This window comes from Anguilla anguilla, chromosome 11, assembly GCF_013347855.1.
Source record: "Anguilla anguilla isolate fAngAng1 chromosome 11, fAngAng1.pri, whole genome shotgun sequence".
Classification (NCBI taxonomy): domain Eukaryota; kingdom Metazoa; phylum Chordata; class Actinopteri; order Anguilliformes; family Anguillidae; genus Anguilla; species Anguilla anguilla.
This window is the reverse complement of record NC_049211.1, coordinates 12,882,613-12,904,504: the sequence shown is the minus strand read 5'-3', so window position 1 is coordinate 12,904,504 and position 21,892 is coordinate 12,882,613. Positions and strand designations below refer to the sequence as shown.

The 21,892-nt window shown below is 47.5% G+C and overlaps 1 protein-coding gene across 1 annotated transcript; it reads right to left on the bottom strand.

Moving 5' to 3' along the window:
• Positions 1–7,184: 7,184 nt before the first annotated feature.
• Positions 7,185–21,441, bottom strand: LOC118208501 (short-chain dehydrogenase/reductase 3-like). The gene is made up of 6 exons (XM_035383243.1): positions 20,613–21,441; positions 10,755–10,898; positions 10,274–10,393; positions 8,842–9,080; positions 7,946–8,071; positions 7,185–7,835 (listed from the first exon to the last, which is right to left on the bottom strand). The coding sequence occupies exons 1-6, from the start codon at positions 20,805–20,807 to the stop codon at positions 7,751–7,753; spliced, it is 909 nt and encodes a 302-aa protein (XP_035239134.1). The 5' UTR covers positions 20,808–21,441; the 3' UTR covers positions 7,185–7,750.
• Positions 21,442–21,892: the final 451 nt, after the last annotated feature.

The following is a 21,892-nucleotide window of genomic DNA, read 5'->3' as shown; positions in this document are numbered from 1 at the left end:
CAAAAAACACTTTGCTACTTTAGAGCCGTTAGACAAAATGAGAATTAGTGTTTGTTTCAGGTCTTCCCCTGCCCCTGCGTAAGTTTGCCGGTACAGACATCCTGGCGTTTCGTTAGATAACGCGTGCTGGCAGTGCTATCAGCTAGACCCCTCTGCAGCAGTCAGGACCGCACACCCCAGCACAGCCCTCTTCACTGTGCTCCCTAACGCAGGCTTCGCCAGCTCCAGAGAGGCGCGCGGCGTTCCTCTCCCTTAAAGGAGTCGCCAGCCTGCGGCACGGGCCGTCGGCGGGCGAGTGAAGGAAGGGCTCCTGGGAGTGTTTGTTTTTAAAGCAGCAGAGGACCTTCAGCGCACACCCCCTCTCTTTGCTCTGCGCTTGTTAAAACGGTAAAGGAATGCAAATATTTGATTCCAGAGCCCGCTCCAGAGGGTATGAATGCCAAGCACATTCTCACCCTAATTCCCCCCCCCACACCCAACCCCCTCATTCTTTCCTGAAGCTCAAGGATTACTGCAGTTTAGCTGCACGGGACTGGAGAACTGTGATCATTTGGGCGCTCCCCCACACGTGAATGGGCCACAGTGGCTGCCAGATGAACTTTCTTAGCAATAACAGTAAGCTCATCATCGCGTCCGTTTGGTCATCTTTAGCTTTTGCTTAAGTGCTTCCAAGTGACCGTCTCTATCTGGCATGAGGAAAAGATTTCATGAGAATATTCGCAGGCAGTTTCGGAATGTTCCGTTTCAGAAGTTATATTTAACTTTTTTTTAATATATTTAACACCCCAACCCCACATTCACTCCTGCCCCAACCCTGAAGGGACACCCCCCCTGCCTCCACCCCTGCCCCTGCCCCTGAAGGGACACCCCCCCTGCCTCCACCCCTGCCCCTGCCCCTGAGGGGACACCCCCCCTGCCTCCACCCCTGCCCCTGCCCCTGAAGGGACACCCAGTCCTCACTTATCTAACTGATGACCCATTTCTGCCTCCTCTCCCCTGATCTCCCACTGCTGTCTGCACAACTGTGTCTTCTGGGTTCACCAGAGTTCAGCACAGTTACGCAACCTACCAGGAAACAATTTGGCAATAAATTAACTGCCTTGGAAGGTCCGGCAGGGAATTGGCACTTTGATGGCTTCAGAAGAGGGCCTCGCATTCTCTCCCAGCTCCTAACCCAACGCCCGACAGCTTTATAAATAACCTGAGACGTTAAAAACACAGCGTGAGTTATGTTTCTCCCACACATCTCTCTCCCTCCCTCTCTCACTGTTTGCCTTGTCCTCTAGCTAAAGGGGATCTTTGTTTTTTTAGGGGTTTTTTCACCCCTCCCTCCCTCTCTCTGTCTCTGATTCCAGAATCAGACCTTGCCTTTGTAATGCAAGGGTCTTCACAACAGTAACTCAGTTACACTCACAGGCGCAAGTCCCGCCCCCTGTGATGATGGGTCAGGTTGACAGCTTTCATGGGGCCGTATGGGGGAGTTTGCTGTGGCGCTGGTGCAGCAGGGTGTTGAACGCCTGTCTGTAGGCTGGAGGCTTAACGTGTGCGACACTCAGACGTCCCGCTTCATTGCAATTGGGATTCAGACGCTAGAGGAAAGGCCCACACTGCCAGGCGTCTTGAGCGATGAGCTTCGCCGTTCCGTGTCACACGCGTGCCGCGCGTTGCTCTTACGCGATTACTCACCAGCCCCCGCTTCCCTGTGGTGGGATGACCCCCCCTCCTCTCGGTTCAGATTTGCCCCCCGCCGCCGCCCAGGACGCCCCTCGCGTTTCGGCAGAGGCGTCAGCGAGAGGCCGGCTTTGTCCCGCCCGCCTAACGATGGCTGAGCACGCCGCGTTTGAAACGCTCTCCCTGTACCTGAGACTGGAGTCCTTCCCCTGAACTCTGCAGTGCCGCAGCTCAGCGCTGGCGCTCGAACCCCTGACCTACATACGCGAGCACATGACTCTGTGCATAAGGGAATCCAACTGGAAACCAGGGGGAAGCTGACTCATGTTGTTTACGTAGCTCTTTAGATCCCTTTGTACAAAGAATAAGGAACATGAGACTTGGGGGATTTTTATTTTTTTCTCACCAAAGGAAATATGAAGAAGTGAATCCATGATCTCTCCATAAAGGGACTGCAGATTGAGGCTTTTTTAATCACTAAAAGGAACTGCCACTCAGCTAACCATGTTGTACACTAGTTAGGGACGTACTCAACACACACTGAAGCTCGCTGCTTTGTAGAAACGGTGTACAGAAGTCGTCGTCGTCATGCTAACGGAAAGAGTCTCAACACTGACCCACTTTTCAGCCAAGTTTGTGTGTCCAAGTCTACTGATTTATGTGAAAAATGGAAAATGATAATCTTGTGTTTTCTATGGTTTTAAAGTGTATATATTATAACGCTTGATAATAAAATGAAGTGTCTAATGCTGAGGACTCTTGTTTTCTGTACACCTCTATGTTCATCATGATTGTGTTCTTAAACCCAGTATGGACTGTTGTTTTTCCATGTGAGATCACAGCAAATAGCCCTGGTATACTCTTAAATTAGCAAATATAGTTATCCACTCACTGTGAGTGTGTGGTAATGTGAGTGTGTTCTAATTTGAGTGTCAATGTGAGTGTGAATGTGAGTATTAAAGATGTTGTTTGTTTGAATAATACTTTATGTTTAGGCGTTGTTTATGGATTATTTTCACTTTGCTAATAATCCCACTTTTTTCTCACTAATTAATACCTCCATGGTGCATTTGTCCAACCTGCCGGACTGCTTAGTCACAGTCAGAGAGCACCAGCTGAAGGCCCTCTCTTAGCTTCCTGGTCGTGCGCCCCCTAACACCCCCCCCTTACCCCCCAGGCCCAATTCCTCTTGTTGATTGACGGGTTAATGGAGGCGTGAGGGTCTCCCCCTGGCTGGGGGGCAGTCCCGGGCCCGTTTGTCTCCCAGGCCCTCTGGCGAACGCTCGGCCTGGTGATGGATGAGCCCAGTGCCAGCCAGGGACGAGGCGCACTCGCAGGAGGGTGGGAGAGCGCCATGCCAGACCGCTTCATTTCACTCAGCCCCAGTCCCGGAGAGACTGCGCTTTAAATATGCAAATGACCCCCAAGTCCATGAAAGATTTTTCTATTTTCCTGTAAAGCATGATGGAAAAGTGAGAGTCGGTGGTTTAGTCGGAGCCTTTGCATTGACTGGTGCTCCAAATAACCTTTCCGATGATTTTGGATGTCTTATTTCTGGGTATGGCGTGGAGTAATCCAATTTAAGCAAGTTTTTCTTTCTACCATGACTCCCATCCCTTATGAATCTGCAGCTCTCCAGCTGTCTGGTTCCATTACTGGGGGATTCATTGAATAAATGTGTCACACTGTGTGGCTCCCCTGGGAGGGCCAGAATAGCTGGACACCGGGAGGTGTGATAAATCAGGTTTTAATAATTAATAATTTTCAGAATTTTATAATAATACTGTTTTATAATTGAGAGCGAGATGACTCCAGTTGTTTAAACCAATGAAAGCTTTGCCATTCACACTCATGGAATCCTAGATATAATGGTGAACTAAAAGAAAGTGAAAATAAACCAGAACACAGCGGACTCTTTTCAGCTGGGCTGTCGTCCCCCTCTCTCGGTCCCTCGGCGTGACGATTCGAGGTCCCAGCGCCCTGCTTTTGAACCCGGGGCTAATGAGGTAATGCAGCCCAGCTGTGTGTGCCCTCTCAGCCAGTAGGCGAGGCCCCACAATGCCCCCATTTCCTCTCCCACCCCGAGCCCTGCCACAAAAGTGGCTTTGCAGGGCAGAACAGAGCCTCTGTAAAGCTCTGCCAGTCCCACAGTCTGGAAATGTGGGGCCTTCCAGCAGCCTCCCCACATGAAGGACGGGGACGTGCTGGCCCTCTCTGCTTCTCCCTGAGTCAGGGACTGTGTTTAAAGGCTAATTGTGTGCAGATGCACGGCAGGGAGCTCAGCGCATGGAAGACAAAACTGTACAACCGCATCCTACAAGCCATGGTCTCTCTTCATCATGGTCCTTCTCCATCACGGTCCTTCTCCGTCATGGTCCGTCTCTCGATTAAGGACAGACCCAGACTTGTGTTTTACTTAGTAGGCAAATTGTTTGAAATGCACATATGCACATAAAATTTCCATTAACATGAAATTAATGAAATCCACACTGATATTTGTCTTGATCTGTCAATATGATTATTAAGTGCTATAGTATAGTGGTAAGGCTACATAGAAAGTCTTCCTCTGAAGTCTTGATAATCTCTAATTTTAGATTCTCCAGATGTTGTCTCTTTGTAGTTCAGCAGTTCCCAGTTTGTCAGCCGGTTGGTTGTGTTTGTGCGAACAAAGTCATTTTTCACCATTTCTACATTTTTAGTTTATGTTATAATCAGAATTCAATCCTCCCGCAGCTTGATCAACATCGCAGTCTGACTGCTTTTCATGTTCAGGCGGTCCAAATGATAAATGCGCGCGCAAATCCTTAACTGTGCCTTTTATGTATTCTAATTTAATGTTTTTGAATTCATGGAGCATTCTGTAATTTATTTACTTTGTCCTAATTTTACTAAATTAAATGGAAGTGTGTGTATCTGTGTGCTTTTGCTTGATAAATCCATTTATTTAAAAATGTGCTCACAAAATGTTCTGATATTATCTGTTTAAACCACTCCAAGGCTTTGAAAATACTCTGCCTTTGCACGTATGTATAGTTTCACTACTGGCCTTTTGGATCTATGATGAAGGTCAAAGAGCGTTCAAAGATGCTCCACTCTAAGCAGGAAAGCAGATCTGCCTTCTTGACTCGTCACGGTATGAGAAAGCAGCGATATGAGGGAGGGGCCCTGCTTGCTCATCTGCTGCACTCTTCTTCTGCGCTGCTCCGCTCCGCTCATCCTCGGCATCCTGGGTCCCGCTCTAACCCTCGCCGCTCGGCGCTTTGTGTGTCGTGCGGTTCGAGGAGCGTCAGGCTGTGTTCCTCGCTCCCGTCTCTGTGGTTCTGTGATGACCTCCTCGCAGCGGAGAGAACCGCTCAGCGCAGGGGCACAGGAGGGACAGCTGGGGGGTGTGTGGGGTGGGGTTCAGGGGCAGTTCAAAGGGCTCTCGAGAAACCCCCCCACGGAATCCGATTAGTCCCGCCCCCCCCCCAACAGATTGAGTTGAACCATACTGGGTTTGCAGCTTGCTTACGAAATGTATAAATGAAAGTGTTCTGAAGAGTTTGCCTGGCCCCTCCCACATCAACGTGTTGCACGTCCTGCACAGCACTGACCCTCACCAATACACAGCACCTCTCATTCACAGCGTTTGTGAAGGAGAACGAACCTCCCTCTCCCCCCAAATGAAGACGTGGAAGAAATGGTGGTCGTGATAGACGTGGCGGGGGCTGCAGCCCCCCCCCCCTCCCCGCCCCCGATTGATGCTCCACCTGTGCCTCTGTCCCCGGAGCAGCCTGTTTCTCTGGGTGAGAAGTTCAGCACTGGGTGAGCTGTCTGTCTAACAGACTCCTCTAATTTATCCACTATTTGGCTAACCTTGCTCTGAACTCACCCCCTGAGATTTGAGCTGTCTTCTCTAACACACATGCTCTCAACTCCAGGGCTCCCAAATTCCCCTGGTCTCTCTCTCTCTCTCTCTCTCTCTCGCTCTCTCTCTCTTCTTTTTCTTTCGCAACAGATCCACAACACCCCCCCCCCCTTTTGTTTTCAGATGAAGGAAAATTCCCTGAAAGCAGTCCCATTTCGTTGTACTCATCTACAAAAAACTTGAACAATACGTATAATCACTGTTTCAACATCTCTTTTCAATCACCCCCCCCCCCCCACCCCCACCCCCACCCCCACCCCCGGGCCACAGTGGGATGCTGTAAGGCCAATTCGTAATCACACAGGAACAGGAAGGTGTTTTGGTTTTGCTCAAATTCTGGCGAATGTTTATGAGCTCTGAGCCGCGGCCAAAGCGTGGGAGCCCTTCGCCCCCGGTACCGCCGCCGGTATTGTTTGACTGTGGGCTGTCTGCGCTTGTTTGGAAAACGCTAAAATATAGAGCGAGGCGGCCAGTTTCCGAACGGCCTCCTCCGTGTGCTGCTGGGCTGTTGCATAATTGATCAGTTTCAGTCGATCGTGTCACGCGTGGAGGCTTGTTCCGTCTCACAGCACTTTTCGATGGGCTTTTTGCAGCTGTGCGTTTGCATGGGGGATCGTGGCTGGCTGTAACACGTTATTAAATACAGAAATTTGTCTTTGTTTGAAGAAGGTATCAGTGATTTTCTGCGTGTATCAAAGTACTGAGACAGCTGTGCAACATGGCCTGGGGTGCTTTTGTAGAGATGTACAATTATTTTCTCCATTTCTGGGGTAAAGTTGTGCTACAGTCTTGCGAGAGTATGACTACCTGGAAATATTGTCCTAATTCCGAACATTGTGAGGAGAAATGTTTCCATTTTGCATGTGTAATGTGGATGTTGTTGAGGCCAGGACCTTGCTTTTATTGCATTAGTATTGCATTTTATTGCACTTAGTAGATGCACTTGACCCCCTTCAGACATATTTTCGTTTTCTGTGGATTTCCCTGAGGTTAACATTATAGTTATGGCTGTATAAAGATCATCTGTCTAGTGGAACCTTGTTTAGTTACAAAACAAATTGCTGTGAGGTTAACAGCGCACTTATTGATTATAAATGGCCTCTGAGCCTTCGTGGATGGAGAGAGAAAAGCTGTCTGTAGCGCTTGTGCGTTTGTGTTAATGAGGTTCCAAGCAGACAGATGTGAGGGCAGGGTAGAGTCGTCCAGCGGGTTTTATTCTGATTTGATTCTACCCCGCTGCTGCTGCTGACGCCAATGCTGGCGCAATTATTCACGCTTTTTGCATCTTCACACAGTATTCATTCATACAGCTGGGTTTATATTATACTGAAGCAGCTCAGGTTAAGTGCCTTGCTCACCTTCAAACCCCCCCCCCCCTTCCTGCAAAGGCATTTTCCACTGAGTGCAGTGTGTTTTGACAACGACACCAAAGCGCTGTTATGCTCACATGGCTGGCCCTACAATGGCAGCACCATCCTGACCGCGAAAATAGAGGCCGTCGGTTTTGGCCTGAAACACGCTCGCTAGGAGAGCCGCGCTCACCTTCCAGTACCGCCATCGCTGGCACTCTGTGGCACAGCAATGAGCACGAGGACAGAGGAAGCCATTTTCATTTAAATCGACTTTTTATTCAACAGTTTAATACGGAGATACATGAAATGTTGAAACAAAAACACATGAAATTATACACAAACTCCCAACAATCCAGTCAAACAATAAAAACCTACCTATGAAAAAGGAAATCAAATGCGCTGATCCAGTCCTTTTTTTGAGTGAGTTCAGCTCTAAGGATGGCATGTAGGAGGCTCTTAGCTCCACCTCCCTCCACCATCAACCAGCAGGACACCGGTTCGGAATCTTTGACCTTGAGTTTGTCAAAGACACAGCCCAGGGGTTGGATTTTAGTCTCTCTACGGCGGAAACTAAAAACACTGAAGGTTGTTTTGGTCCAGGCGTCACGTGCGAAGGCCACACGTCTGGGGGGTGTGCTGTGGAGGTGCGGCGAATGTCGTCACCCTGATCTCCATCCCTGACTCCTGAAGCTCTAACGTGAGTGGCATCCCACACTGCCCTGCTTTATACTGTCCAAGTAAGGAAAAGTTTCTCGAGTGTTGTGACCTCAGCGCTCGCCGCGTTCAGAAGCGGTCGGCCTCGGGCTCCCCCGGACCTCGCCTATGTGCGCCCCTTGAACGTGTTCATGCAGGTGTAGCTTCCGGAGAACTTGTGAATCTCTTCTAGCGCCAGCTGAGGAAGGAAGCTGCAGACACAGGAGACACGTACAGGTCACTCAGTAAGATGTCCTGCTGCAGGGATTCTGCTTTATTTGTGGGATAGCTGTGCATTCACAGCCTGAGGCATGGCGCCTACCTCTTGAGGATGACGAGGACACGCATGGTCCAGGGCAGGTAGACGAAGGCCGTGTTGCTCCTGACAGCATCTACGGTCCTCTGGGCCACCATCTCAGGCTTCAGGGGAGGAAAGAGCTGAGGGAACCTGGGAGAGGTTCAAATAATTATTATTAATAAGAAGAATAAGCATACACTTTGTACTCATACACTAGAGTACATTTCATTCTAGGAAATAAGCAGCTCATGGTGCATCACTATGGAATGAAAAGACAAAACATGAAGAATGATGGTAAAAATGCACATACATCAATGTCTATGAAATAAATAAAATAGTAAATATTAAAAGCAGTTCAAAAAAAGTCAGATATGGTTAATTTCTCATTTACCGAAACATCAAATTATATACAGTATTTGATTGTGGGAAATGAATGGTGTAAACCAAGAATGTGCAGACTTTTCCTTCCACCAGTTACCATGACTCAATTAGCTAATTAGCTCTATGCACCAATGGCGACTCACTCATAGAGTAGACCACAGTGAGACGCATTGTACATCAGCTGTGATTCATGGGCTTATCGGTGAACTTAGCCACAATTTCAGATCTCAGCAGATGCTGAATTGGAGTCTAGAAATGGACTTGGCCGCGTCTCCCACCCCTGGGTTAAGTTATTTCGCAACAATGTCCACCAAGTGGCCCACAGCCATGTGATAGACCAGCCTTGTCACCTTAGTGTACCCTGTATGGCAGAACTCAGTTGTGAGCTGGGGAGCGGCTCTGTCCCGTTTTAACCTGCACTTTCTGTCTAGTCCTGATTTCCTCAATAGCCACCATCACGTCCTACCAGTGACTGAAGCCAGTAAATCGATAGTAGCCCTTCGCTGTGGAAAGCAAGGCAGTCCAGAGGCTCTCCTGACCTGACTTGCATCCCCTGGAACATCTCGGTGTTGGTGTGGAAGGGCAGCACGGTGGTGCAGCCCACGCCGGGGCAGTCCAGCAGCCCCAGGGTCAGGCTCTCCATGAAGGCGTAGGAGGCCGACTTGGAGGTGCAGTAGTCGATGGCGCCGGGGATGGAGGAGAGCGAGAGGATGGAGTTGAGGCAGACCACGTGGCCGCTCTGCAGCTCCAGCATCCTGGGCAGGAAGGCTTTGGTGGTCTGCGGGGAGAGAGGAGAGACGTGACTCCCAGCACTGTGTCCCATTCCTTCGCTCTTCCCCCTCCTATTACCCCCTGGAATTTGCAACAACAGCATGCACAGTTAATAATTTTTAAAGGGCCCTGCAGCGCTCAAAGACTGGATCCGTCCACACACACCCCCACCCCCCTTCCCCATTCAATCCCATTGGTGGATATCCACAGCCAACTGGAGGTCCTGATTTCTTTAGCAGATGTCTTGAGTTTTTTTAGTGTACATTCTGACTCAGAAAGTCAGCGTTTGATCACTGGTCAAATAATAAAATGAAAATGATCCCCCAGGCGCGAAGGCCCAGAGGCTGAGCCCCCACTGTTCTTGGTGATCTTCCAAGCGCTTTGCGTCCAGCCTCCTGATTTCAAATCCCCCTTCACTGCTAAGGCATTTTTCCTTTTCTTCTATTTTTTTTCCTTTTTATTTATTTAAAATGTTTCAATTGCTCACTCTAAAAGTTGAAGTGTCTGTCTGATAACCCCAGCTATGTCCTCATATCTCACAGTGTGCAGAGACCGTGGCAGAAAGGCAAGATGGACAGGTGCTGTGAAAAAGGATCTCTCTCTCTCACTCTCTTTTTTTTTCTCTCACTCTTCTTTCTGGATCCTCCGTTCCATGCTTTATGACACAGAAACAGTGGTCTACCGGGTATCTTTGAAGAGCAGCCACCTATTATTAAGGGGTTTGTTTAAGAGTCTGTTGTGTGTCGTTCTGTTTGTTTTGCTTGTGGAATGCTACCTTAACTGCCTGGCCTTTCTTTCCCTGTCTTGGCAGAGATGTACTTTACCCACAGTTAAAAAAAGACTCTACGTGACTCAGTGGGGCAAGAGGCAACACGGGTTACATTAACCACAAGCATGTTGATATACCCGCACCACAAATGTGAAACCATTGTGCTTGCTGAGAGACTGATCGCTCCTGGTCTGTGGGTGTGACTACAGTACGTGGGAATTGGCTAAATTGTGCTGTGCTTTGGTTCGTAAATTATCTGTATAAACACATAAATACACACCTCACAAAATACTTTCATTAACTGATAAATACATAGATTTTTGCTGAATGAGAAAAATGCTTTCGTTTTGACGATAGTTTTATTTCTGCTGTGTTTCAGGACATCTGAGCAAAACCAGCTGTGGTTCTTGGTGCCTCGGTTTGGTGCTTACCCAGAACTGCCCAAGGGTGTTGACATGCTGCGATTTCAGCAAGGCGTCATCATCGCTGTCCATCAGACTTTTCCCATGAACCACTGCGGCGTTGTTCACCAGGATGGTAACGTCCCCTACCTAGCCAGGTAAGAGACAAGCTTGTTTAGGTCTTCCTCAACCCACGACACTGACTGCTTCCTCAGCATTCAGGAGGTAATACGATTATAGTCATGTCCCACTAACCTCCCACCTGAAGTTTATTCCTATACACATTCAGTGCTATAATGTTGACAGACGACCATTTTAATTGTCCGTTATCTTATACCAACATCTGAAGGAAACTGCCAGGTGTTGTTGCTTGCGGTACCGTGAGCACACATGCCCGGCCAGTGTCACGAGATGGGGAGGCAAAGAGTAACACACAAACTCAAGTCGACCTTGGAAACCGTTAAATACTACATTTTGGTCTTATCAAAAGGGTCTTCATCAGGAAACCTACCTTCTCCCTGACCACTTTGGCCTGCTGGTACACCTCTTCGCGATTGGCCACGTCGCAGATGAAGTAGTGGCACTCGGTCCCTGCAAGCGAGATCTCCTCGCAGGTCTGCTTGAGACACTTCTCTGTGCGGCCCCACAGGATCAGCTGAACAGAGCAAACAAAGGTTCAGAGGTCAAGGTGAGAGCCGCAAGCCAGCAGTGGAAGTGTGCGCTTCTGTGAGTGTGAGAGGACCTGATTTAATAGCGCTGTTATTCAAGAGTCAGACACTATAGCGAGATTCTGGTCAAACATCCCTGACTCCACAATTTTTTCTTTCTTAGCATTTCACAAAATAACCTCCATCTGCTAAGCACTGTGTCACACAGCATCCGGCAAACAAAGAAATAAATAGAAATGAATAAAGGATTGCAGCATGAAGCCAGATAACACAGTGATTGCACTGTGAGTGATGTTGTTTCCCCAGAAATGCAGTTTTCTCTTAACTGCTCAACTGTGACACCAACACAGGTCCTCACCTTAGTGAAGTCTCAGATTTATATTGATCTTGTCCCTTTAAGGTGGGAGTTGAGGCTAAAGAATTGGGTTTGGGATGTGTGGGTTTGGCAGGGAGGGAGGGCGGGCAAGGACAGTCACTGATGATTAGATCCGTCAGTCTTCTTGGTTTGGGTGGGGGGTTGGTTGAGGCGGGGGGGGGGGGGCAGTCATTGATGATTAGATCTGTCAGTCTTCTTGGGTTGGATGGGGGTTGGGTGAGGGGGGGCAGTCATTGATGATTAGTTCCGTCAGTCTTCTGGGTTTGGTGGGGGTTTGGTGGGCGGGGGGGGGGGGGGGGGGGGGCGGGGGCAGTCGTTGATGATTAGATCCGTCAGGGGAAGATAAAGAGGACAGGACTGAGCCCCCCTCCGCTTGCCCTCCTCATCTCTCACACACATTCTGAAAGAGATTACATGGCTCGCTGGGCAGAGGAACCCTGCAATTTTCTGGTCAGAGAGTTTCAAACGGAGCGTGTGTGGAGAGCGGGCAGGGCCCGGACCGAGCCTGGCTGGGTGCCCGTCATTACGGGCTAGCTTAGCACAGGGACTCCTCCAGAAAGTGATCCACTCAGCTTTTAGTCTGTGTGTGTGTGTGTGTGTGTGTGTGAGAGAGAGCGTGTGTGTGTGTGTGTGTGTGAAGTGTGCGTCTACAGGAAGATGGTACAGACCAGTGTTGCTGGGTGTTTATCCATCAGGTGTGACCTGTGTGGTACACCTGTGCTACTCTTGATGACTGTCATGTAACTCAGCCCTTTTTAGCCAGAATACAGTGACACCTTATTTAAGGTGTGAGCAGTTCCCCAGGCTATAACTCAATAAGGTCACGTTTCCAAGTAACATTTACACCAATCGTCTATTATAATATAATGTTCCAAAGCCATTTGTCATGAACGTCCTTTGACTTGCTTCCATAAGTAAGAAATCCATACAATTTTGCAACACGTATTTCTTAAGATGTTCCGTACACTGATGATTCCATGGAGGCCTTTTAGGGTTGGCCTTTCTAGAGGCGGCCCACTTTTACTTGGCCATGACCCTGAAGTTTGAAGCTTTCCTCTCCAGTTTGATTGAGCTTACAACTGCTGCCCTCAGGACAGTAGGGCCCTGAGGCCACTCTGGCCCTCTCCTGCTGCTCTAGGAGCTCGCCCCCTGACAGCCGTGCGTGCTAGCCCCTTTCACCGCTCACTATAGCAGGCCTTTAAGAGTCACATCTGTAACGTGAGCTCTGACTGGGAAAAAAGAACCTTCAACTTCACAAATTCTTGATAATGTAAAAGGTGGAGTGCAACCTGAAACTGGAGGTTGTGTGAGCGATAGGTCAAGTATTCCCCAGATTCCCATCTGCAGGGGGACAAGTCCTGAACCCTGTAATAAAGAAACACCCCCAACCTCCCTCCCCCCCCCAATGAACCCTGACCAGTGTCAATCACAAACTCAACACATGGCCGGCGTCCCATTAACAGTAAAAGTTTGAGGGGGTGTGCGTGGGTCGTGTTACAGGGAGAGAGGGGCGGGGCGAAAGGGCACAGGGAGTTCAGGAGGCAGTCGCCTGCCGCTGTCCCATTAGCACGGAGACGCCGGGGTCAACCGGAGGCCACCGCCCAGCTGGAAGCAAGAGCCGCGCCTGCTCCCACTCTCTCACGCACACACACACACACACACACACACACACACACACACACCCTCCCTCATACGCAGACTTACACACACGCACATGTGCTCTCACATACATACACGATACCGTGCACGCAATCTCACATCCTCTCGCACATATGCACCCTTACTCCTCTCTCTCTCTTTCTCTTCCTGTCTCATACACACACACACACACACACACACACACAAATACACATCACTTCCTCATCAAGTTGCTGTCAGCCCCACACTCTTCAGTTAGCCTATCCATTGTTAGTCACTCAGCGTTAGCACCCACCCCCCTCACCCCCACCCACCCGAAAATTCTCCTCCTTTTTAATTCTCACTCAGTGCCAGGTTCTATTGTCTTGATGACATAGAATTTTTTTGTCTGTAACAAATGTTAAGCCCCCACCTCCCAAATCACTGGTTTTGTATCCCAAATACCAATTTCTCAATGACTCATTCTGACGATCTACCTGGAAAGTACAGCCCAGTTTGGAAATGGCATAGCTTGCTGTGTTCTGCTCAGAATAGCCTAGCTTGACTCAGTGGAAAGTCATGAGGCAGGCTGGCTGACGTTAGCGGTGTTAGCATGCTGTGCTTTGAATGTCACTTGTGAGGACAGTGAGACTGCCTTGCCATGCTATCTCTTCCCCTGGAGCTTGTTATGGGGAGCAGTAAGCTTAGGTCACAACTCTTTCATCTTTTGATTTTTTATATTCAGCAGGATCCTCCTCTCCCCCTCTCCTTCTTTCTTTCCAACTCTCTCCTACTCTCTCCCTTTCCCTCTCTCCCTATCCCTCTGCCTCTTTCCCTCCCTTCTCTCCATCCATCCCCCCTTCTCTCTCCTCTCTCCCTCAACCCAGTCCCTCTCTCCTCTTCTCTTTCCCCCTCTCTCACAGTCTCTCTCTCCCCCTCCCTATCCCTCTGTTCCTCTGTGGTGATGATCCAGCATTCTGAGAACCAAGGTGAGCTCCAGAGCTGCAGCAGGCAAAGCCATCCCACGCGCCTCCACAGACCCCCCCCCTCCCTGCACCCCTCCTCACCCGCTTGAGTGTGCTTCCTCCCGGGGGGTGGGAGCACAATAACACCGATGACATCACCGCCCTCGCTCCAATTAGCTGGCTGACCTGCCACTGAACCCCTGTTCTGGTAAGCGATCTGCAAGGTGGTGCTGTGCCGCCTGCCATACCCCCCCCCCCCCCCCCCCCCCCCCCCCCCCCCCCCCCCAGGCCCGCCAGCCATTCAGAGAGGAGGGGAGAAAGCAGTGGGGGTGGCTTTAACAAGGCCATACCTGCAAAGTGAATGGGGGGGAGGGGGGACAGGGGGTTCAGTTTCACTAATCTGATCACAGAGCTGGAATTTAAATGACTTCTTGTGCAGGGTAACTCTCAACCTACTTTTGAGGCCCTCCTTCAAAATGCAAACAAGCATTGTTTGAACATCGAAGAGATGGCCTTCCGTTAGAAAACATGCACCTGGATTAGTCCACACTTTGAGAAAAGTTCAAAGTTCAAAGGTCAAAGTGTAACTTTGTCATGTCATGTAGAATCCATGTTGTTGGTTTTCAAACAGTTTGAAGAATTATGCAGTGCCATTCAGTTCCTTTTTTTCCTCTACCCAGTAGGATGGGCCGTGAAATCCAGGTTTAAATAAAGATTACACCATAGATTTTACATACTAGTGCTCTTTTTCTACTGTGATATTTTTGTATCTAGTTTTTTTCACCATCCTTCCCTATGAAATGGAAAATGTGTCCCCCATAATACTCCAGTTCACTACAACCTCTGTACATTGTGTGTGCCGGCTTTGGTCAGTCTGTGTGCAAGCTTATGCACCCGGCTCTGACCTCCCCTTTCTTTCAGCAGGTCCTTTGGGGACGGAGGAAGGCGGAAACGCAGGAAGTTCAAAAAGCCACACGTCTTTGTGACGCCAACAAAGACAGGCGTCTTTATGAGGGCAGTGAAGCCACATGCCCTGCCAGTGACCTTTCCCGTCAGCGTATTGTGAAGGTGTGAAGGGCCAGGGTGTCCCTAATGGTGACACCCTCTCAAGGTACAACAAAAAAAATGGGGGGAGGGGGTGGCAGGCATGCTGGGCATGTCCCTGTAGTAGGGCAGCCACCAGGCACTAGAACGAAGAAACAAGCTGTGAAAATGTTGTGCTCTTGGGATTTTGTTAGGTCGCAAACGGTTTCCTGTCAGGAAAAAGTTCAAGCATGATCTGACTTTAAAATGTGGTTGAAAAGGTGTAATTTAGGAGTGGCTAAAAAAGTGGCACAGTCCATATGGCTGCCAAAGTCATGTTCAAATCCACATCCGATTCCCAGCTGACACTTGCTATGCAGTTATTCCATCTCTCTGTAACCCTGTCTGCTTTCACCATCTGAGTAAAGTTTTAAAAAAATAAACAAAAGGAGGGCAGGCTGCATATACTCTCTGGAAAAAAGTAAAAATAAATAAACACTGAACATTGCTACAATTCTGCTATTCACCACAACTTTATTGCAAAGCTACATTCATCACATCCCCAATCTGCAATGCATTCTGCAAGACTACAGTGATGACAGAATCGTGACGTGCGATCATATCTGAGCTCAGGAATCTGTTGGGTTTGGACAGCAGGAAGGCCCCTTTCTCTGAATGAGAGGCCAAGTTTGTGGCGTATTTTAAACTGAAAACTGAGAGGGTTTGGTGCACCAGTGTTGTGGCAGCAAACTGGGAGGCTGAGACTGGTCCAGTCAGTTCTGTTGGTAACCACGCTGCAGATATGTAGCCACAGCAATTTAATCACCAAGAACAATACTACACTATGTGAAATATGGATGGGCCGGGCGGTGTGAGGGTCCAACATTCATCACTTTTAATATGCTATGCGCTAGCACTTAAGCAGCGTTAGCTGTTTATTTCTCTTGGAAGAACCAGTGTTATACTTGTATCAGCTGAATAAAAATAAAGCAGCTGAAGTGCAGCCTTGGTACCCCCCCCCCCTCCCCCAAAACATGAGCGTGTCCAAAAAAGCCAGCAGGACTGCTGCTGCTGAAGTATTCATTAGAGTGTAGGCGCCAGAGCAAAAGGTTCAGCTTCAACTCGTTTCGGGAACCCGTGGCACAGTCTGACCAGGAAGATTAGCTGTTGGTGAACCATTGGGCCCTTGTTTGAGTTGAGAAAAGTGGTGGTGGCCCTTGTTTGCAACCGGAAAAGTTTGGGGGCCCTTGTTTGAGTTGGAAGAAGTGCTGGGGCACTTGTTTGCATTGGGTAAAGCGTGGGGGCACTTGTTTACACTGGGATAATTGTGGGTGCCCTTGTATGAACTGGGATAATTGTGGGGGCCCTGGTTTGTGTTGGAAGAAGCACGGCCCCCTGTTTGTGTTGGGAGAAGCATGGGGCCCGTTTGTGTTGGGAGAAGCACGGGGCCCCTGTTTTTGTTGGGAGATGGCAGGGAGCTATTTTTACAGGCCAAAGGACCCCCTGGTTGTTTTCACAGGCTATTCTGCCACAATCCCTATTTCTTTTCCGCCTCTTCTCCACATCTCACGTGGTGATGGGTCTCGAAAGTGACTGGGACCGTGCCACTGAAGAGCTAGTCTGAGTGAAGCTGAGCGGAAATGAAGGCTCTCTGCTTTCAGAGCTGATCTGGGGTAAGCGGCACGCCGTGGCAGCATGTCAGCACCATTAATCATAATGAAGTACTCGGACAAAGCTGTCTAAAAGTCATTAATATTTATTACTGGGCTGAACAGCCTTTGGTTTTGACAAGTTTTAGGCCTTCGGTAATGGGTTTCACAAAGATGATTAACTGTTACTTGGACCTTGTACTTTGAAATGAGGCCCAAAATGCATTGGACCAGTGCATGTCTAGAGTAGCTGAGTATTTAAACAGAACAGGAAGCTGAAATAAATGTAAAGCTGGGGACATACTAAGCCCTCTCTCCATAGATTTTAGGTATCTATATTCATTTATGGTAGGGAAAGTAATACAGGAATGCGTTTAAGGAACCTGTCTCAGGAGGGAGAAACATTGATAATGTGTGGCTTTAATTACCCTTATAACAACTAGAAAATGTATCAGGACGTGGACATTTTGAACAGGAGCCCCTGGATGTTGTAAATTTTAATACCAATAGAATGTGCAATTTTAGATTTATATTTGTTGAGTTTCTGGGATAAAGTGGAAAAATGTAGTTTGGCTAGTCAAAACTGTAACTGCAATGTTTTATGTTCAATTCTCAGGTGGGGTGCTGCCATTGAACTGAAGCAAGGTATTTGACCTGAAATGTTTCAGTAAATATCAGTAAATGGTTCCCCTTAAATTGCTTCAGTAAATATCAATAAATGGTACCCCTGGTACCACTGCACAGCATGCAAGGATACTGAAGTACTTAAGGAACTGTCAAGCACAAGGATGGGAGGAGGTTCTCATCTTTCCACCATAGACCATCTTTGACAATCTGGAACTGTCTAGTACCTTTCACACAAATTTTGAAATTCCAGAAGAGCCGCTTTGAAAAAAAGTGTCGAAAAACAAAAACAGTTGGCATATCTCTCCTTTTCATCACAAAGCACAGATGATGAAACATGTTTCGCGTCTCATCTTTTTTCCCCTTTAGTAAGTTCTGTCACTTTCTGACTTTTATCAGAGGCCAGCAGGCCTTGGTCAGTTTGGGGCCAGGATGTACAAGAGAGACAGATTTATCACATCAGCGGTCAGATAAGCCCACTTTAACAGAAGAGTAGCAGAATGGGCCTTTTCTTTTACAAGATCTGCCCCCTGGTTGACCCTGCTTGTTGTGCAACTTGAACCAGAAATAAGGGAACCATGCTGCAATCTTATTGGCTAGTCTCCTTTAGAGAGGGAAAAAAAGTATTGTGATCAAAATTGACATTTTCTTAAAGAAAATAAACAAAAAACTGACAACATGTGTGTGTGTGTGGGGGGGGGGTGAGGGTGGGGAAGTGGGGGGTGGTGGGGTTGGGTAAACAGGGTTAACAAGTGACTTAAAATGTGCCCATTCCAGGAAACACTTTTATTTATGGGTATTTTGGCTGGAGAAACCTGCTGAAGCAGGAATGGCTCTGCTGATTGGGCGATAGAAAATGGACCATTGTTGCCGAGGTTTACAGACTCAGTCACATTGTGGCCTTGCCATTAACGGGGAGTGTCTTTGGACACAGGACTGTCTGAGTCTTCTCCTTAGATGTCCTGCTCTTTATAAGGCTTGGACAAAGGACCTGAGTGCTCAGTACAAAGATAAAAGTGACACTAAGTTTCTGCCCAGTGTGGAGAGGGCTCACATTACCCAGCGATGGTGATCACCCCTAGCTATCCTATCCGGACCAGACAAGACTGCCACTGAAATGAACACTTCACTGGCATGTTTTCCGTAACAAGTATAACACAGTGGACAAATAAAAAGCCTCAGTGTGTGAACAAATTTAACCACAGTCAAAGGACATTCTTTAATTTTTTCTGTACAGTACAGTGAAAATTAAAACTGTACAGTGAGATGTTCCCTTCTAAGTCCATATACATTTCATGAGTTGAATCAGACTCATACCATTTGAGAAACTGGGTCTGTGGCAGTGCTAATATAATTCAGAATCTCTAGCATTTGGGTTCCATAGCTGCCAATTGCAGTGCGGTGTGAGCAAGCGATCCGGCTCTTTGCAGTGTACTTGGAACAGAATCAGGGGAAGTCTCAACCCATGAGTCAGGATTTGCTGTTGCTACGGTAGCTAGCCTCTGGCATTTGTGCTTGAGGCTAGCTGTTGCTATGAATAGCCAGTAATTCAGAGACAGTGGAGTTAAATACAAGAGGCAGAATCATGTGGTTTTTATGTTGTTTTGATCCACTGTGCTATGCTGTATCTGCTCGTTTTTGTTTTTTTTAAAGCATAGGTTATAATACTTGTGCTTCAGAAAATCTGCTATTACCTTTTTCATGCCAAAGGCTAGGATGCACTGTACACAAAGACTTGCCTGGACTTGCAAAATGGCCATGTATCACAAATCTGCCAGTTTTCCTGTGCAGGATCCTGTTTTGTTGGATCCAAACTGATACTTGGTTTTAGGGTACGCCAACACCCCCACCCCCCCACCCCCCACCCCCCAAACAAAAAAAATAATGGTTACAATATGACAGGTAGGGAATGTGGGTTCCCACTTCAGATCCAGAACCAAGATTCCTCGCCAAGTTCAAGTTCCAGATGGTTTCCATTACCTTTTTTGACCAGGTAAAAAAGAACTGCCAACACTGTCTGGCAACCTGGTGTGGACTTGCTATAAGCAGGCTGGGGGGGTCCCATTCTCCACCCTGATTCCCATCACCCTCTTCCATATCTTCTTCTATCTATCCCATATGTCCCTACAAAAAAAAAACTACCTTCCCTTCCACGTTAATTTTAGTGACAAATGTTTACCTATCGGTGGTGTGTTATGGCCTGACCATTGCACTCTTATTAATTGCTACTTGGAATGTTGGTGATTTACGACTCTAGGCCTTTTTTGTGCACTGATTGCAAGTCGCTTTTGATAACTTCTGCTAAATGCCTAAAATGTAAAATGGGTACATGTTAGCAAACTGTAGGGTGCTGCTACATGACGGTCAGCAGCTCCAAGGCTGGGGGGTGGAGGGGGGGGGGTAGTCATGTTTCCATGACTGCACTACTATTCAGCAGTAAGAATGGAAAGGTGGCATGTGTTTCCAAATCACACTTTAACAAGTCTCACAGGGTTCTTTCTTTCCCTGAGAAGCAGTAAAGATGTGTTACATTGAGTCCATAACAGCATAGATCTCTCCTTCTGTTAACGTTAGTGTGAGGATTCTCAGGCTGGCAGCGGAACGATGGAAAACCCAACCAATATTTGCCAGCTAAGACCCGTTATGTTCCAGCACAGCCAGGCTCAGACAAGTGCTGGAGCACTGAGATTTAGAGAAGTCATGTGGATATACTTTAATTAGCACCTGAGGTAGGATCATGATTTGGCATACACTGTAGTGTGAACCTAAAACTTGGCAAAGGGAGCAATGTGATATAATTGGACTGGTGGAGGGGGGCTTCACGGATTATGAGTTCTGTGTGAGATTGCAAAGGTGTAGGCTACCACTATTTTGTTCGTCTTCTTTGAAACAGATCGTGGGTAAGCATGTCTTAAGACCCCTCACTGGCCTTGCAACAGCTGCCAAAAATTACTTAAAAGTTTGAGAAAATGTAGGCTAATTATTTGGACTCCCCTATTCCTCTAAAGTAGGTGAGATCGACCGAAATAGGCAGTGGGGATGAGTGGGCGGTTCCATTATAGCACATGTGCCTCAATGGGCAAAGTCTGGTCCCTCGTTGTCTGACGTGTTGATAAGCATATTTACCGATTTAACTCCTTGACGCCAGTGGTTCATATCCACACGTCGGGCTCTTGCGCTCCACTGTCTAAAAAGTCCACTCCACAAGTCCACTCGATTACATTCAATGTTACTAACAAAATACCTTCATTTTTATAAGAGACATAATCAAACGCAGAATGTTACCATTCCCAATAGGAACGCTATATATTTTGCAATGCGCACCATAGCTAAACCTGACAGGTTGTCCCACCAAAATAAACACACTGTCATTCTTTATACAATTCGAGAACGTACTGCCTCACGCATCTGCTGATACAGTACCTGTTCATGTGCGGGTTATTTTACCTTTTTTGCTCCTTGCTTAGCAAATTCCTTTGCCAGGTGACGACCAATGCCCCTTCCTCCGCCGGTGATCAACACGACCTCTCCGCTCAAATCCTTCCGTTTGCTCGGTAGCAACAAGCACACGCTTGCTTTAAGTATATAATAAAAGATCTGGATAGGGAAAAGCACCGCCAAGCCGAAACATTTCAGATCCATTTTTATTCTTATACGGAATAAATTTCGGGTTAAATGGAAAAATGTATCATCCAAAATTTCCGTTAAGCTTGATCCAAAATAAAAGCTTGCAAGTTTCTTCTTGGCTAAATCGCCCTTTGCTTGCGATTCTCCTGTGGACAGGAGTATGTACTTTTCCCTCAGATGCCGCAAATTAACATTTAATTCCCAACCAGCTTTTGAGAAGTTTTGTTACAAAGTCGTCCTTTAAAGAGTGATGAAAACAGACGAGATAATGCTTCGCTCCAACTTGTCTAAACTTGAGTCAGTGACATAAACTTTGCCCCATGTCAAATGTAGGCAAGTTAGTATCCGCGTCACAGTTATGGAGACGCACGCATGTCATTCGGTCCTTTTCTTTAACCGTGCATCTGTCTCTTCAATGTTAGATCAAAGCAGAAAAGTAGGCTATATATACTGTACTGATTCTTGACCTAAAAATCCACAGCAATATAATGCGTACAACGGGCTCAGATGAAACTCGATGTCAGTGCTGGTGCGGCTTTAGGGTGTTAATACGCAGGGCATTATCGCATCTCACCAGCACTCAGCTCGGTAGTCTATTTCCATTCCCTCAGTGTCTGGGAGACTTGGATCAGATGGGAGTTTTTATAGACCATTAATCCTGATTGACAGTTTAAGTGTTTGGGAATATTGCACTACTGTGTTGTCTGTGAGTGGCTGTTTTCCTCTCCTAGTTTCCCCACCCCCAGAAGCACTGGAATAGCTCCCATGCAAGTCACTGTTCTACCTCTCAGTGGTGCGTTATGTTTCACTTGACGGTTTAGGATTTTACTGTCGAGTTCTGTATTACAGAATCGCACATAGTCTTTGGTGGGCTTGTATTGCTGTAACGATGCAGCTACTGATATATTATATGTGTGACAGTTATGCAAAAAACGTCTAGGAATTAGGAAAGCTTTTCATTAATAATGCTAATTTTCAGTCATAACCGTTCCAACACCACCCTGTCTTGTTCCGGCTATACATTACACCCAGCACGCAAACTGATTCCACGTAAGAGATTTTATATAGGTAGAGAATCGTTCATTTTCAAATGTAATTCA